Genomic DNA, 18,189 nt, shown 5'->3' with positions numbered 1-18,189 from the left:
ATATATATACGATCACTCTGCTGATATCAAATAACAAACAGATTTCTTTGTTTATCTTCTCTCAAATAAAAAAGAAAAAGGAAGAAAGAAAGAAAGAAAGAAAAGGAAATGACAGAAAAGGAAAGGAAAGGAATTCAGAGAGAAATATAGAAATATATATATATATATAATTTGAAGGACGAAAAGCGAATCCTTGGTTGGTATTTACGATGTTTATTAGACTTCGTCGCATACTTACATATATGTACATATCATACATACATAGATACCTACTTACGGGATAAAGACGTTGGGGATTTACGATACGCAAGAAAATCAGTGACAATGAAAATAGTTGCGCAAGAACACACAAAGAAGGCAAAACAAGTTCATGATTCATAACTGGACTCATGAACGACCCGACGACCTAATGCTATTTGATTCTTTTGCCTTGTCATCTAACGATACAACTATCTATATATATGTAACTTCAATCTCTATCCTAACATTTATTTTCACCTTCGATCGATTATTTTTCTCTTCTCCATTCTTCGTGGAAATTTGTACTAACGTCATTAGACCATCGTTAGTTATATTTCTAATTCTCGAGAGAAATATTTTTTTTATGTTGTTCTATCTTTTTCTTATCTTTTCCTTAAATAAGAACTTGGAAATTAGTTCGTGACTTTAATAATTAAATTCAAGTTTTTCTCTTCAACATTTTTTATTTACTTTTTCGATCGATTATATTATCATCTTTCGTTACTCGTGAAAATATATTAGAAAGTCGTTAGATTTCCAAATGAGAAAATTTTTATTTCGAAAATACGTTCATCAAACGTTTCATTAAAAGACTTTGTCTTATCTCCTTTTTTCTCTCCCATACACAAGAACTTAGAAATTAGTTTAAAGTTAGAAACGATATCCCTTCCCTTCTTCCCCGTCCGCCCGGATACCCGTAGATCGTGGAAGATGAAACGTGGAAGACTAACGTGGGTGGTCAGATGTTAGGAACGATCTTTTCGGAGCTTCTTAGAAATCGAAGACCTCGAGTATGTCTTGTCTTTGTCCTTGAAGAGGACAGGAACGCCCTGTTCATTGCTTCCAAGTTCCGAAACTATGTTGTTTGAATGGCGTGTCGTAGGTATATAAAAGTCGTAAAAAAGAGACGAAAGAGAAATTCGTTCTACGGATTTCTTTTCATTGTCCCTTCAGGGAGAATGATGACGAATAGAGAAAAGTAAACGCGAATAGAATCATGCAAGTATTTCTTTTCTTTTCTTTTCTTCTTTTTCTTAACGAAGCCTTAAATCAAACAAACGACTTGACGAGTTTTAATAGAGCTGTCCCTTTTAATCCCCTGTCCCTTTTAATCGAATTTAATCGTATTTTCTTAGAAAACATTTGAGACGGGTCAATGATTATTAATCGTAACTGACAAAAAGAATAATAATAATAATAATAATAATAATATACGAAACGATTTGTTTTTATCGATTCTGTAGCTAAAATGCATCCTATTTATGACGTCAATTGTCTGACGCATCGATAGATCTTTATTGACGACAGATGATTAAATGAAATTACATATTTGTTAAAATATATAATACGTTGTTGTTGTACCTGTAAAATTGTATGTTATCGAATCGAAGTGATTACTATAAATTTTTGCTTTATAATTATTTATACGCTTCACGTTAGAACAATAAATAAAAAGGGAGTTTCTACTTATAGATAAGGGAGTGATATAGTCAACGTTATATACATATATACATACACACGTACATACATACATATAGACATATATACCTATATTAGTAGAGAGTATATATATTATATATAGTAAAATATATATATATATATAATGTGTAGGGATACATGCGAATACGAAGAAGAGACACGCATACTCGTTCCTCGTATTATACCCTTTCACAGATACAGGAAAGAGAAGGGGGCAGGCTATCGTGGTTATGAAGGAAACAGACGAAGGAACGAAACGAAGGAACAAGCACGTTGGGTGGTCCTGCCCCGCTGTTTATGGGGCACTGCATCTGCTGGCCCCGTATAAACCTCCCTCGACGACCTGTGTGGTCCCACCTTATGTCCGACTTTACATTCGATTCACTACTTGCTAATGGTAGCTGCATTAGCATTAGACCGTGCCGGACCCACTCTCTACCCCCTCTCTTTCTCTTTCTCTTTCTCTTTCTCTTTTTCCTTCCGTATTTATTCCTCACGTGTATTCTACACTTCCTGCCAAATAGTAGTATCTCTTTCTATATTTTATTTTATTTTATTTTATTTTTCTTTTTTGTCCTTTTCATTATTATTATTATTATTATTATTATAATTTTTTCCTCCCACTCCCACCCCTCCCTTTTTATTTTTATTTTCTTCTTCCTTTTTATTCTTTTTTATTTTTTATTTTCTTTTTACTTTTTTTTATTTTTTTTTGATTTTTCTATCCTACAATATCGCACGTAAGATTATCGATAACGAAAGGATTTTCAATTAGACGCTAGTGTAATTAGCTTTTCGAACACGACGATAGATGTCGCCAGGTCTCAAAGATATAAATTCGATTCGCGTCCTTCTTATTCTTCTATCGATATTCATCGATCATCGATCCGTACGAAATCGATCATTATAGATCAAATCCTCGGATGATAGAAAAGAAGGAGAGCAAAGTAAAACGAAATGAAAAAAAAGAAAATGTTGATAAAAATGAAAAGTAAATATAAGAGATAAATTAAAAAAAAAAAGAAAGAAAAAAACAAGAAAAACCACATCTTACCTCTTCGAAGTTTTTTCCTTTTTTGGATCAAGCGATTCGATCGATCTAGTTCGTCGAAAATTCGATGATCTTCCCCGATCCCTCGAGAGTCCACTTGAGTTGGGCATGTTCGTCTTCGCGGTAGGGTGAAAAATACTTGTGCGCCCGAGCGTACCACGGAGCGGACTCGATCAGTCTCGAACCAAGAAAGCATCGATTTCGCCATTGATCAATCGATCCGTACCTCTCGGATAAGATGCTGTCGTCGTCCAGGTCCCGTCTTGCTCGTCGTCTACCATCGGCCTGGACCACACGCGTCGTGTCGCCCTTTCTCTCTCTCTCTCTCTCTCTCTCTCTCTCTCTCACTCTCTCTCTCTCTCTCTCTCTCTTTCGCTCGCTTTCTCCTTGTAGTCATCACGATCTATCCCGCATCCCTTCTCCTTGGTTCAACGATCTTCAACGAGCGCGAGTCTCGAACACCTAGAAGAGAAAATTTCTTATCTTCTTGTCTTCTAATATTACTATTATAAAGTATCTGTAGAAAGAGAGACAAAGAGAAAGAGAAAAAAAGAGAGAGAGAGAATATATATAGAACGAATATAGATTAATCGACTACTTGAAAAATAATTACTTGCATTACATATAAGAAATGTACATTTCTTTTTTTCCGATAAGGAATAATATTTTTTATAATCCGTTGTAATAAAAAAAAAAAAAAAAAAAAAATGAAAGAAAAACATTGAAATCGAAATAGAATAATTATAATCGTAGGATCTTTTAAAGCGAATAACTCCCTCTCTCTCTCTCTCTCTCTCTCTCTCTCTCTCTCTCTCTCTCTCTTTTCTCCTCCCTTCTTTTCCTCCTCATTTTATTTATATTAAAAATGAAAATAATATACATACTTGAGGTGAGAAAAGAATTATAGGGGGCCTCTCTTTAACTTCTTCTTCTTTCTATCTTGTCGGAAACGAAAACGCTGGTTTGCCGTACAACATGGCGACGTACAAAGTTTACGTGCACGATAAGTGGACGATACGCGTGCATAAAGAGTATCGTCTTCGTGGAAGGAGGATGGAAAGACAAGAGGGTAGTACGCTTTGTCGAGAGGGCGAAGAAAGATATATATATATATATATATATATATATATATATATATATAAAGAGAGAAAGAAATATGGACAGTGAGTGAGAGAAAAAGAGTGAGAGAAAAAGATTGAGAGAAAAAGACTGAGAAAAAGAGAGAGAGAGAGGAGAGAAGAGAGGACTCTCTCCTTTTCTACCAGCAGCAAAGAGAGAGGCCACCCACGTCGAGGGCGCAAAGGCGATATTTAGCGGAAGGCAAATCTCTCTTGGACCACCCACGTTGAGACTTCTCCTCTTCTCCTCTCCTCTTTCTTCTTCTTCTTCTCCTCCTCCTCCTCTTCTTCCTTCTCTTTCTTCTTCTTCTTCTTCATCTTCTTCTTCTACTACTTCTTCTTCCTACAGTCCAAATTCCGAGCTACCTTATTTCGATGAAAAAAAGGGCCAAATGAAAAAAAAGAGACTACAATAAAATTTTACGAACGATTCATCCGATAATTCATTTCATATTTTGTCAAACGATCTAACATTTTTCTTCGTAACATATTGTTCCATATATATATATATATATATATATATATATATATATATATATATATATATGTTTATATGTATATACAGAATGCGGGAATGCATGTGATTCGTTATAAAAATTCACTGATAAGGAAAATGACTACATCATATCTTCGAGATGATATTATTCGTGCCTGCATGTTTCGCCGAGAGAATTCATATTTTGTCAATTTGAACTGATAAACGAAATCGAATGAAAGAAAGTGAAAACAAAAGAGATCGTTCTTTTGGAAACTTAACGAAATAATGGAAATATCTCTTATCTTATACAATACATACGTACAAAAGTCACTTTCTACACTAGAGATTATATCGATGATCTCCTATATACTACCGAATCGTCTGAATTTCAAATACTTTTCTAAGCTAGTAACTGGAACAAAAATATAAAGAAAAAAAAAGAAAAAGAAAAAGAAAAAGAACAAAATAAAAGAAAACATTTAGAATTATTCGCATTGCATAATACATTGTATAGATATGGTGTTGTTGTTAGGACGTTAAATAAAATGATGTATAGCGTCGAAACGGGCATATTTACGTCGAAAGAACGAAAGAACGCGCGCGCGCGCGTTGGCTAACCCACGTTACGCGTGGCTCCGTTTAATATCGAGGTTGTGCGTACGCGTACGTGTGTGTTGTGCGATTGTGTGCGTCTGTGCGTTCGAGGGACCACCCACAGCGAGTCCGAGGGGACCACCCAACGCGCCGCGCTATTATAAGGGGCCGTCTCCACTTCGCACTTTACCTTAACTCGATACTCTTACCCTTCCTTAACCCCTTCACGCCAGGAACCGCGAGCGTGCGCGAGCGTGCGCAAGCGAGACTTGCGCGAGCGTGCGCGGCCCCACCAAAACGAACGGCACACTGACTCTCTTTGCGCTCGCGCGCACCCACGTTTCCTTCATTCCTTTCGATTGACCTTCTGGCGTTCTCCTCGACTCCGTCGATTAACGTCCCAACTTATATACGCATGTACATATGCGTGACGTATGTATGTATGTGCGTACGTGAGTAAGTAAGTAAGTAAGTAAGTAGGTAGGTACGTATTATACACAAACCCTTTTTCTCACTTTTCATTTTTTTATTTATCACTTATTATCTTATTTTTTTCTTTGGGAAGAACGCATCCTTGAATCTTTTCTCTTTTTTTCCTTCTTCTCCTTCTTCTTCTTCTTCTTCTTCTTCTTCTTCTTCTTCGTTTTTCTTTCTTTCTTTTTTTCTTTCTTTCTTTCTTCTTCTTCTTCTTCTTCTTCTAGTTTTTGTTTCCTCTTTTTCTCTTGACTTTTTCTTTTTTTTTGAAATTATCTCGTCACTTAAATAGCAGCGTCGGTAATATTTCTATTTATTTCTTTTCACTTTACGAGGATCCGGAGCTCGTGCTTTTTCTTTTCTTCTCTTTCCCTCCAATTTTTCTTTACCAATTAAGAAAAAATCTTTTTTTTCGTTTCTCAATTCTTCTTTATTTAGTTCGATAAGTATAGTGATAAGAACAAGTAAGAAATACAATAGAAGCATTGTAGCAATTGATTTTCTCTCTCTCGTTGAAAAAAAGATTGGGAGACGTTCGATATTTTAGGAAATTCTTGCGAAACTAGGGGATCTCCTATTTCTCATTGAGGACTCATTGAGAATCCTTCGTCGTGGGGAGTCGCGATCCTGTCGACGGACAATGGGATGAAAAATAACGCGCTGGATAGGCTCGGGTTAAAGGCTTTCGTTGCGTACGACCAACGCACTATCTCTCTTTCTCTCTTTGTCTCTCTTTCTTTTCTTTTGCCTTTCATCCTCGTCCTTCGAGCAGTTGTGCCACACCTCCTCCTCCTCCTCCTCCTCCTCCTCCTCCTCCTCCTCCTCCTACTTCTCCTCCTTCTCTTTCTCTTTCACCTTCTTCTCATCCTTCTCATCCTGAGTTCAGCATCATCGTCTCACGGGGATTCAGCTAAGTCAATTCCACGTCGCGTAGGAAAGGCACAGAGGCGTTGGTGACTACCTGGGTGGTCCTCGTCCTACGCAAACAGAGCGCACGACTAGCAGCAGGTAGTGCCGCTAGTGCCTACGGAAATTTACTGACTTTCTTCATCTCTCGACGTACAACGGAAAAAGAGACTACGGAGAAGGGACACAATGCTTCTTGAACACCTCCGCTTATGTTACTCGATCCGTAACGAAGGTTTCGCTCGTTAAAATTTCAAGAAAGAGAGATAGAGAAATGTTTCAATGATTCAAACGATAGTTGTTCGTAATACAGACTTAATCAAAACTAAAATAAAGTAAAGCGAAAGGAATGAGACGTTAATGATAAGGACGAAATTGGCGTTGTTAATAAACGCCGATAGACGATATTATCTTGAAAATGAAAATATAACGCGATCATGGGCGACGAATGTTTTCTTTATAAATCCAAGATATAATATCATAATATACGTAACTCGGTAGTGTGGTTAAATAAATAATTAAATGGCATCACGGTGGTAAGTTTTCCGGAACGGGTCCCTAATAAGGTTCGGGCAACGTTAGTTGCTGTCGAGCGGCAAAGGAAGCGATGGATGCTTCCTTCGATGCTCGCAGGCTATCGCGATTCGTTCTCCACGGATTTACGATCCGGATTCGGGACATTTACCGATGTAAAATCAGCGCCCCTGGACTGGCCGGTACGCGGAGTTGGCCATATTGCTTTTCATTATGGCCCGCGGTGCCTTCTCGAGACCACCGACGTCGTCGCAATTAGTAAGTCCGATCCCCTTTTCTCCTCCTCATCCTCTTATTCCTCGTCCTTCTCTTTTCTACCATCCACTCGGTTAAACTAACCCTACCACACGTATCTAACGTGCGTAGGTTCTCGTCCAACTTCAACATTGTTTTAAAATTAATGATCTATGAGGGGAAAATGCATGTCCCGTTAACGACACGGTCTCCCTCTTTACCTTCTATCGTACCAAATAGCGCATCATAGGTCGATGTCTCACGTACGAATACTTATGAAAACTCGTATGTATGCGTGCATGTCATAGTAGATAGTATCTCGGTATACCATATCATTCGTCGAGACGATTAGAGATACATACGTGTGTCAACGTTCGCGAATAGCCCTTGGCACGATGGAAAGTTCTATCGAACTAAATTATATTCTACCGCCCCCATCCACTGCCCTCCCCCCTTTAAATCTTTCATAGCTCGAACAAATATCACAAGGAACGATAGAGACAATCTGTAGATAATCGAATATGTCAATTCCGATTGACGTATGATCTAGCACTATCGATTATTATCGCCGCAATACACAAAACGCACAATCGCGTAATATCAGAAAACGAGTTTGAAATAGGAAAAGAGAAATTCGGGCTCGGTCGAATCGTGTCGGTTCTTCGCGTGGGCGTTTGCGTCAAGATCTATCGCGGAAGGATAGATCGCGATAGATCGCATGGACGCACGGACGTACTGGCAACTTTAATACTTATCTTAGCTTGTGTCGTACGTTTTACGATATATTGCGTTGCCTCGGATTAATACACCACCGTGGGCGTTACCAACCGAATACGGAGACTCTACTTCGTGAACAAGGATCCACTAATCACGCGAGCTAGCGGATAAATCAAAATCATTCCTATAACTATCTTAGCTCGAATAATTCTCGCTTTAATAATCTCACAAAAATAAAATCTAGATAAGGATCATATCGTTTTAATATTATTAATATTAACAGAAAGTACGATCAAATGATAATCTCGTTGATCCTTCATTATTGCGTTTCAGAAATACTACGTTAATGTAATTCATTATTTCCTTTTCCTTTTCTTTTTCTTTCTAGTAGTAAAAGAAGAAGAAGAAGAAGGAGAAAAAGAAGCAAAAGAATAAGAATAAAAAGAAAAAGAAAAAGTTGCTGAAGAAGAGGAAGAAGGGTCTCCTTGCTTCGATCGTATCTGCGAAATAGAGACAAACGGTTGGATGGATGGACGGATGAACGGACGGACGGATGGACGGACGGACGAACGGACGGATGGACGGACGGATGAACGGACGGACATGTATGCCGCATTCCGTGTTTATTATTTTGCCGATGGGTGGTCCCAAGAGAAGTCCCGAGAGCCATCCTGGTGGTCGATAGCATCTCTCGCGTCTCTCGTGTGCACGCACCGTTGAACGCAGCCCCGATACAAGCAAACGAACGAACGAACGAACGAACGAACGAACGAACGAACGAATGAACGAACGTGCCGCATCGCGTCATTTTGCGTAAGGAAGTAGTCGACTTCTTCTTCTTCTCTCTTTCTTTTTTCTTTTTTTTTTTTCTTTCTTTTTTTACAATCCAAGTCCTGGAAAAAGGGACTAACTCGTACGCGTGTATGTATGTGTGTCTGCATTTATCTGTCTGTGTCTATATGCGTGTTAGAATATAGGTATTTTCTTGTTATACGTGGGTTGAATATTCAGTCGTGTGGGCAGTTTGCAAAAAGGAAACGCTGAGCAACAACAACTCTGGTTATACTTATATTCTTCGTTGAGTTACCCCCGAGGCTTAAGCATGATCCAACTTTTCTCTACTTCCCAATCCTCATATCTCTACTAGTATACCTCCTGACTCAGCCTCTACGTCGTGTCGCCAATTTGAAACGTCGTATATACACGTACGGTTTTAATACTTAGCTCCGAGCAAAAGAAGGTATACCTCTTGTCTTACAATGAAACACGCATTAAAGAGCACGCAAAGAGTAGATAATTGCTCGAGTCTTGAGTACGATAATATGTTATAACCAACCGGGGATATATGTAATATTTTCACCGATTACGATGTATTCACTTATCTCACGTATATTCCTCTTATTTACATCAAACTAATCGTTCGACATTCCATCGATGTGTGTGTGCGTCTGTGCGTATGATGTTAAAAATTTCAATACGTTCATAACTAGTGGCGTATAAAAAGAACGGAAGAAGAAAAAAGTGCGAATAAATAAATCGTAATAATTAAATAAACATAATATATATATATATATAATTAGACAAAAAATCTCTTTGTCAAAAAACCTATTGAATTAGGAGGAAAAAAAAAGAAGACAAAACAAAAGTTATAAAATGTTAATCACACAGTATCGGTGCGCCTGACAACAGGCAACAATCCAGGCATCGGAGTTAGCGTAGAAAAAGAGTTACACGGGGAAAAAGGGGAGGGGGCCGATTTCTCCTACTGATCTTTCTCTTCCTCCTTACCTCAACCCACCCCCTACCGCGCTGCCATTACGCTCCCATGTGCCCCCGCGGTCCGCGCTGACTCACCCGCTATCTCCCTCTCGCACTCATTAAGTCGATACCGCGTCGGCAAAGATCAAAAGGCCGTCTTCTCTGGTGGACCGCTTAATACCGGGTGGCGAGTTAAGAGTGTCGTAAAAATTATTAACGGTCGCTCCACACGGTGCCTCGTCGGCGATCCGCCGGTGCCCGGTGCAAGAGAAGAGCCGTCTTGGGGTGGATCAAAGGTAGACCACGCGGTATCAACGAATGTTTCCATCATCCTGTCCTTTTCCCCCTTCCATTCTTTTATCTTAGCGAGTAGACTGAAAAATTATCACGTAATATTGGATTTTATCGGCGGATTTATACCGGTATACCGGTAAGATCTCAATTATCTATACATACAACTTTGTACGATTATTATTATTATTATTATTATTATTATTATTATTATTATTATTATTATTATTATTATTATTATTATTATTGGCTACGTATTCTACGTTTTGTTAATTATCTATAAGATTAAAAGTATGTGAACGACAATTTAACGAAAAAAAGAATAAAATGATGTTTTCAATAAATCCGACAGAAAAATAGAAAGAGGGAGAGAGAGAGAGAGAGTGAGAGAGATGGGAAAAAACATGAAATTATTTGTTGCAACGAAATTTCATGATTGAAAAGGATATCGATTGATACATTTCATCGATCGATACCGGATACATTATTTTCGCCTTATCGCGTATTTTCGTAATCGGAGTCCAGTCTGTATGTATTTCATTCGCTTTACTCTCACCTCCGTCTTACCCCAACTCCTCCATCGCCTTTCTCTCTTTCTCTCCCCTTCTTTCATCTATCATTCAAGCTTTCGCGATTCACTGCTTCGGCTTAAAACGAAAAATGCCGCGAGCGTGTATCGACGATACGCGCGTTCAGAGTGCAAAATTATCTGCTGTTTGCCGAACCCGGTGCTCGGCTCGTTGTCACCGTGGGTGGTCGCGTGTTCATACATATATACATACGTACATACATGCGTACATACACACATCATACATACGTACGTATGTATGTACGTACGTGCGTTAACTCTTCCGATCTGCCAACTCTTTCTACTTCTCATACCTTCTTCTTCTTATTTTCTAACCTCTTTTCAGAAGAATACATCGTTCTTTCTATTTCATCTTTAATTGTTTTCTTTCTTTTCTTTCCATTTCTATTCTCAAATCGAACAATAAAAAAGAATCGTCCCGTACGGAAATATCATTATCGATAAATAACAATTCCGCTATCCTTCCGACACCTTTAACGCATTCGCGAAAAATATAACCTATTAACCGCTTACGAAAAGTGTTTGAGGCGTACCGCAAGAGCACGCGATCCCTTTAACCACAACGGTGCATTCACGGTGAGATTTTACATAGGGATGGGGTGAAAGGGTTAAAGAGGGGTAGGTAAATTGGTAGGAAGAAGAGGAGGAGGAGGAGGAGGAAGTTGGAAGGAAGAAAAAAAGTAATAAGAAATATCGTATCTATATCGTCAAGTTAAGTCTCGAGAATTTCTTCTATTAATATTCGTACCTGCTGTCTCGACCGGACACATATGAAGTCGTGGCATCGTCTTTAGGAATTGTCTCATTTCCGGTAGACGATCTTGATTAAAGGATTTCGGCCAGGTTCTTGTTAAGGTCCGATGAATTAGTGGACTATCTCTCTCTCTCTCTCTCTCTCTCTCTCTCTCTCTCTCTCTCTTTCTTTCTTGGATCCTGTTCCTAACCCTTTCTATCTCTATCTTCCTCGTTCTAGGATACGCCGCGTGAGACGCGGTGCGTATATAAAGCTTTCAGAACGGTGCGGTAGAAGGGAACGACGGAGAGGGTAGAAAGAACGAGAGGAGAATAGGAAAAGATGAGAAAGAGAGGGAAAGAGACGAGGTATGAGCGAGAGCGAGAGAGAGAGAGAGAGAACCGAGAAGACCGCAGCGATCCCCGCGCCCTCGTGCGTGTCGCGTAAGGAGGCGCGTCTCTGTGTGGGTAATGTTATTGCTCGAGGGAAAATGGTACCGCGTGTGTGGTCCAGCGTTGTGCTCCCCTCGACCGATCGCACGGCGCATCGGCGTATCCTAGCAACGGAGAACGCCACTCGTACCGACCAATCCCGTGCGAGGCAGTCCAGCTTCGGCCATTTTCGGTTATACTCGGCTCTGATGTCATTCGGTTGGTCACTCGCGTATCGAGTCGCGTGTCCAGTCGCGAAAATATATCTTTTGTATGTATATTGCTTGTATATATGTGCGTATTTATTTATATATGTATTACATTATTTAACGCGAACTAATTCCACGCGTAGATAGTTCCAACGAAAGACTTTCGTATTTCATTTATACGTTAATTTTTACAATGTAGTATCAGTTCGTAGTAGATGAGTTTCGGTCGAATAGTTACAATTAAAATGTGTAACGTTAAATAGTCGTGACGTGATCTTTCACTTCGACGACGTGCAGATAAAAATGTTTTGTCAACTTGGTTTCAACGTGTAAAGTTTAAAGATACGCAACGAAAGTTTTTTCAAGTACAATGTGTCGCGGGTACTCGATGGAACTACGTACGGTCCTGTGTATTCGCGCGGTCCGATCACGCTGTGGCGCTGGAGAGGGGAGGGCCCGTCAACTATGGCCGGCGCAGGCCACGAAAGAAATGTGGCAGCGCGTTTCGTTTAGTACGGACTTAGACTGCTCTAAGCGGCGGTCGTGTACGCCGGTGTCCGATAATAAAGACGGCGACGAGGACGACGAAGAGAATAAGATACGCGAGGAAGAATATTACGAAGTTGGCAGCGAGAAGGCAACGACGAGAAGCATCAAAAGAAAGAAAGAAAGACGAAGAAGAAGGATCGTGCGAGAAGGGGAAGAAGAAGGAAGAAAAGAGAAGACGTGATAACTCGCTGGTAGAGAGAGAGAGAGAGAGAGAGAGAGAGAGAGAGAGAGAGAGAGAGAGAGAGACAGTGTTCGTCGCTGGACCGTGGAACACTCTCGGTCTTCTTCTTCTTCTTCTTTCTTCGTCTGGCGTTGACGACACACGCGTGTGCCTGCTTCTTCTTTAAGACGATACTTACGCCTACGTGCGTGAACCGGATGTTCGTTGAATGAGAATAAACATTTTTACGAATATTGTCGAGAATATACCATAAAGAATAAATGGAACACGGTATATGGTAAGCTACGTGAAAAGCACGTGTTTTCTCCTCCCTCCCTTTCCCTTCTCTATCTCTTTCTCTCTCTCACACACACTGTCTCCTTCTCTCTCTCTCTCTCTCTCTCTCTCTGTCTCTCTCCGAGAGAACGAGCGAGTGTAGCCGCGCGCGCGCGCGCGCTCTGCAAGTTTCGCGCGAAAACGAGCCGCGGATAGCTTCACGGTGGTCGCGCGATATTTCAAAACAGTCCTCGCGTGTGCGCCGCGCGGCTCGTGTCGGTGTGAATCGAGAAGAAGGAGAGAGACGAGAGAGTGAGAGTGAGATAGTAAGAGACAGATAGAGGGAGAAAGAAACAGAGGGAGAGAGAGAGAGAGAAAAGAAGAGGAAGAAGGAGAAGGGTTAGCATAAAGATGAAGCGGTAGTGGAGGGGTGGGGGGTTGTACTCAAGTCGGTCGCGGTGGAAGGGAGGAAGAAAAGAGAGGTGCAGGTTCGTATTTACGCTCGAGCAGCGGTACGAGCAGCTAATCTATAAGCGGGAGCGCGCTCTTTCTCTTTCGTTCTCTTCGCGTACGACGACGTCTTCTTTACTACGCACGCTTGGCGCGCGTCAACTTTGTTGTTTTATCCCTCGTTAACTCGTGTTTCCCAAGTTGCATTTTTTTTATCTTCCTTTCTTCCTTCCTACCTTTCATTCATTCGTTCATTCTTTACTTTTTCTTCCGTATTATTCCTCGACGTTCGGGTTTGATTTCGTGTAAAAACGGTGCAATTGCAGTTGTGTTTTGTTCAACGGAGTGCAAACTTTTGTATAGTGTGTAAGAGAATAATAATAATAATAATAATAATAATAATAATAATAATAATAATAATAACAATAATTATAAAGAAGAAAAAGAAGAAGGAAGAGGAAGAAGAAGAAGGAAAAGAATTAGAATATACATACGATTCACACGAAAAGGCCAAGAGAAGAAGAAAAGAAAAAGTGAGAACAACTAATCCAGAACAGTTTTGTGAGATATATATATACACACACACACATAAATATATACACACGTACATATATATATATATAATCCTTTGGCCGTTAGAAGAGGTTATCTTTTTCGCGTGTTACCGCGAGAATATTCTCGTGTTACGTCACGTCGCACGTCACGTTAAGGTAGACATTCCTGACATATTTGGCGGGAATTTGAATTTATCGATTGGGACGAGCCAGAATTTCGTCGATTTGTATCTCACGTACTCGTTTATGCGATTTTCTCTTATAACCGAGAAAGGACGACTTTCCACGAAATAACTAAACCTTAAGAAAACCTTTGGGTCTCCTCCTTTATCCCCACCCCCTACACCCCCGTGTATAAGACACGTGGAGACGGTGGAGGTGGAGAAAGAAGTGGAGGTGGAGGAGGACGGCGGGAGGAGGGCGGGAGGTGGCGGTGGTGGTGGGAAGAGGAGGAGGAGGAGAAGGAGGTGGAAGAAGAAGGGGATATTAAAAATAGTTACACAGAGCGACGTGCCGGGGCGAATGCATGACGGATCATGGTTTCTGCGTCCGGCCCAACAGGGATCCTAGCGGGACGCCCTTCCGTCTTGCAGACGTCGTCGTCCTCTTCCTCGTCGACGAACACGGCTACGACGACGACGACGACGACGTCGACGACGACGACGGCGACGACGACTATTACTACTACGAGTTTAGCCACGCCATTAAATGGGAATGTTCATCGTTGCGAAAATAATTTCGCTAAGGCCATCGCCGAAAGCAACAAACGACGTCACGAGTCTGATTTATACGTCAGACCGAGCTGGACCGACGCCGCCATCGCCTTGGATCAACTCGAAAAGGTTAGGATGCCATTTCATTTTTTTACTTGCTTGCGTTTTGCTCTTTTAATCTTTTTTATTTTGTTTTTACTTCCGTTTGGTTTTTTTTTATTCCTCGTTTTCGTTTTCTTTCACCTCACCGTTTAGATTTGTTCATTAACAAGTCTTATCAATATTGGTAACGACGAAAAGGGTAACGCATTTATTACGAATTGTTGTTATATCATTGAGTTGAGTCGTACATAACCTTTATTTTTCTATTTGTTTCTATATCTTTTTCTCTTTATACCTATCTTCCTTTTTCCCTCTCTCTCTCTCTCTCTCTCTCCCCCTTACCTTTCTCTTTCTCTCTCCGCTTACTAAGAATTCGGCTAAAAACACGTCCTCGACTTCGAAGAAGAAGAAAAAGAAGACGAAGAAGAAGAAGAAGAAGAAGAAAAAAAATGAATAAAAGGTCTCGTGTTGTCGTACACGTAACCGGTATTTAACTTCGAGTCGTGTAATTTCCGTATCACTAGGGAAGGTATCGCTATGTTGTTTTAATCGACAAAGTATATGTTGTCTCTCTCTCTTTCTCTGTCTGTCTTTTTATTTTCTTTTTTCCGACAGTACTTCTTGGATATCAAATTCTCTCGTATACGGGATTCAAGCAAGGATCACACGTATCGTTGACGAACATTTAAAAGAATATCGTATTTTACTTTATTCCATTTAATGGGACGATATCTATGAGAAATCTCACAGGCTTACACATATTGTAAACAAGTAGTAATATATACATACGTATGGCTATAAATGATACAAATTTATAGTCTCCTCTCTCTCTCTCCCTCTCTCTTCTTCGAAATAATGTCGTAGGAATGTTTCGATTAAAAAATAAGCAAACGAACGAACGAACGAACGAATAAAGTTAACAGACGATAAAAGCGCTTTGCCGTGGAAGAAATAGATAATTATGGTGGTAATATGAAAAGGACATAAAGATAAAGATAAAGGTATAGAGAAAAAATAGGAATCCCAATGTCGATATGAAAAGATCGCACATATTTCAAATATATTTATAGATAATAGATAATAGGACGAACTTACGTTACCATTGAACATCCCAAGAGAGAGAGAGAGAGAGAGAGAGAGTAAGAGAGAACCGAAAAGATAACGATATGAATTCGATGCAAATTATATCTGCTCGTTTACCGGAACGGCGCCGTTACCTTTCCACGAAGCGTTACGATATCTTGGATCGGCGATTAAAGCGGGCCGTTTGAAGACCGAATACGCCTTTCGAGATCGTTCACCGTGCAGCAGCAACAGCAACGGCAACGGCAACGGCAATAACAGCAACAAGGAGTAGAAGGAACAGGAACAGCATCGTACCTCCTTGGAGAGGTGAGAGAGAAGGAGTATAGTATAGTATAATAAACGAAGTGGTGCATACGTATTCGTATTTTATAAGGAAAGGACGAAGAACAGTAAGATAGAAAGCGCGCGCAGCCTTGTTTACTTGCTTGCGTTTGCAAGAAAGAGAAAGAGAGAGAGAGAGTGAGTGAGAGATAGATACTCTCGACTAGCTGTAAACTTTCACACACGCGGGTGGTCCAGAGAACAACTGTGTTTCGTCGACGTTTGTGGCTATTGGACTCTCTAAGAAGGAGGTAAAAGAAAGAGAAAGATATATATATATATATATATATATATATATATATATAAAGAGAGAGAGAGAGAGAGAGAGAGAGAAGGACGCGGAAGATTAAATTGTTAGATTTACCGTATTTAAAAAACTGATTCATGTTGTTTGAATTTGTTCATAGGAAAAATAAGATATTCCTTTTCATTAAATGTATCTAAGAAATGTTGAGGCATATATATATATGTGTATACACACACAGACACACACAATGTATTGGTAGGATAGTATTTTATCCTTGTTTACTCTTCTTCCTAGATCCTTCCACGAGATTCTTCCTGTTCTCTTTCTCTTTCTCCCTTTCTCGTGCAGAGAAGGTCGACGAAAATGTGTACGCGGCGTGCGAAGCAGGAACGAAGCGTATCGCCTTTCGAAGGAGTCGGGTCTTCTTCTCTCTCTCTTTCTCTCTCTCTCTCTCTCTTTCTCTTTCTCTTTCTTTCTCTCACTACCTCATCCCACAAGCGTCTTTTACGATGCTCGGACCTCCCTGAAGCGGAGGACTCCACCTCCGCTCGACTTTTCTTGGAATTTTCTTTGAGCAAGGAAGACGTCCTATTACCTTTGTCTTCTTCTTCTTCTCCTTCTTCTTCTTCTCCTTCTCTTCTTCTTCTCCTTCTTCTTTTTCTTCTTATTCTTCTTCTTCCGTTCTGGTCGTCGTATCTTTTCAGAACGAATCTATCAAACTGGACGATTGAGACGTCTAAACTCGTTTCCTTTTTCTCTTTTTGTTTCTCTATCTAATAATTTCTTCTTTTTTCTTTTCTTTTTTCTTTCCTTTTTTTTTTCAATCGAATCGTGAAACGAAAAATGTTTGAATTGTATTAAGAATCAAATTCATACATTTTCCCGTTCAGTTATACATATACACGTTTTTCAGTACAGTATCACGATCGAGGTTCAATCACCGATTGAATCATCCGCAAAACTACTCGAATTTTTTGTAAATTACAATGACGTAACGAAGACCGAATCGAAGGAGACTTAATTGAGTTGTGCGAATCGACCTTTATTCTCATTCCATTCATACTCTCGTGTTAAAGTGAGAAAACACTTTACACCTTTTTTTTCCCTTTTGCCTTCTCCTTTTTTTTTTTTTTTGATCACGAAGTCGATAAACTTGCGGAAACACGATTCATCGATTCGCGATTTAATTTTTTTATATTTCTGGATTATTTTTGTTTTTTCTTTTTTTTTCCTCGACGTAGCTCGAGATTCCCTAGTTCGAGATTAGACGAGTTCGACGTGTTCCATCGGAAATTGATAAGGATCTATGAGAAATCGTTAAGTGGAATGAATCCTCGTTTCTACATTTCTTCTTAAACGTCCCAGTCTCCCTCCTTTCATCCCTCTACTCTCCCAACTACATACTCCTAGCCACCTTCAATCCGTTCGTAGGTTACTAATTAAGAATTTTTTTTTTCTTCTTCTTCGAATGGCGAGTGGTCTCTTCTACTCTCTTTGATGACGATGTTAACGTTCTTCGAATGAAACCAGTTTTATTTCGACGTTAATATGCATTCGCATCGACGTCTCCAAAAATCATTTCACCACAAGAATCAGCTGCCGTAGATCCCACTTTTCTCTTTCGTGATACACCAATCAACGAGATTTGTTTTATTAACACTTTCACAGGGACATAATAAAAATGTGAAATATATTTTTTCACGGGTCTGTATTATGTTTGTATTATACGGGGTAGAATATATTGTAGTTTACGTCAAAGATGATCTTTGATTCTTTAGATATCAATTTAAAATTTGTATTGAATTATATTAGATTTATATAATAAAAAAAAGGGATAATAAATATCGATCGACGTAGAAATGATTTATAAACCGGTAATGCAATGACTATCTGAG

General features: G+C 39.7%; 1 protein-coding gene and 1 long non-coding RNA gene across 4 annotated transcripts in view; one reads left to right on the top strand and one right to left on the bottom strand.

The window, feature by feature from the left end:
• Positions 1 to 1,879: 1,879 nt before the first annotated feature.
• Positions 1,880 to 11,776, bottom strand: LOC127066666 (uncharacterized). 2 transcript variants are annotated; one of them, XR_007782464.1, is made up of 3 exons: positions 11,212 to 11,761; positions 9,680 to 9,957; positions 1,880 to 3,232 (listed from the first exon to the last, which is right to left on the bottom strand). It is a non-coding gene; the product is annotated as an uncharacterized LOC127066666 (long non-coding RNA). The 2 variants fall into 2 exon arrangements; XR_007782463.1 differs by lacking the exon at positions 1,880 to 3,232 and having other exon boundaries at positions 9,378 to 9,957; positions 11,212 to 11,776.
• A 170-nt stretch (positions 11,777 to 11,946) lies between these two features.
• LOC127066624 (protein patched) overlaps positions 11,947 to 18,189 on the top strand; it is a 30,303-nt gene continuing 24,060 nt past the window's right edge. Inside the window, exon 1 of one of the 2 annotated variants that reach the window (XM_051000542.1) lies at positions 11,947 to 14,667. In XM_051000542.1, the coding sequence (XP_050856499.1) occupies positions 14,362 to 14,667 (306 nt within the window). In that variant the 5' untranslated portion in view covers positions 11,947 to 14,361. The remainder of the gene's footprint in view (positions 14,668 to 18,189) is intronic. The other variant, XM_051000543.1, reaches the window with a different exon arrangement.

Source organism: Vespula vulgaris, chromosome 10 (assembly GCF_905475345.1).
Source record: "Vespula vulgaris chromosome 10, iyVesVulg1.1, whole genome shotgun sequence".
Classification (NCBI taxonomy): Eukaryota; Metazoa; Arthropoda; class Insecta; order Hymenoptera; family Vespidae; genus Vespula; species Vespula vulgaris.
The sequence above is the reverse complement of the archived record's forward strand: the minus strand, read 5'-3'. Positions and strand labels throughout refer to the sequence as shown.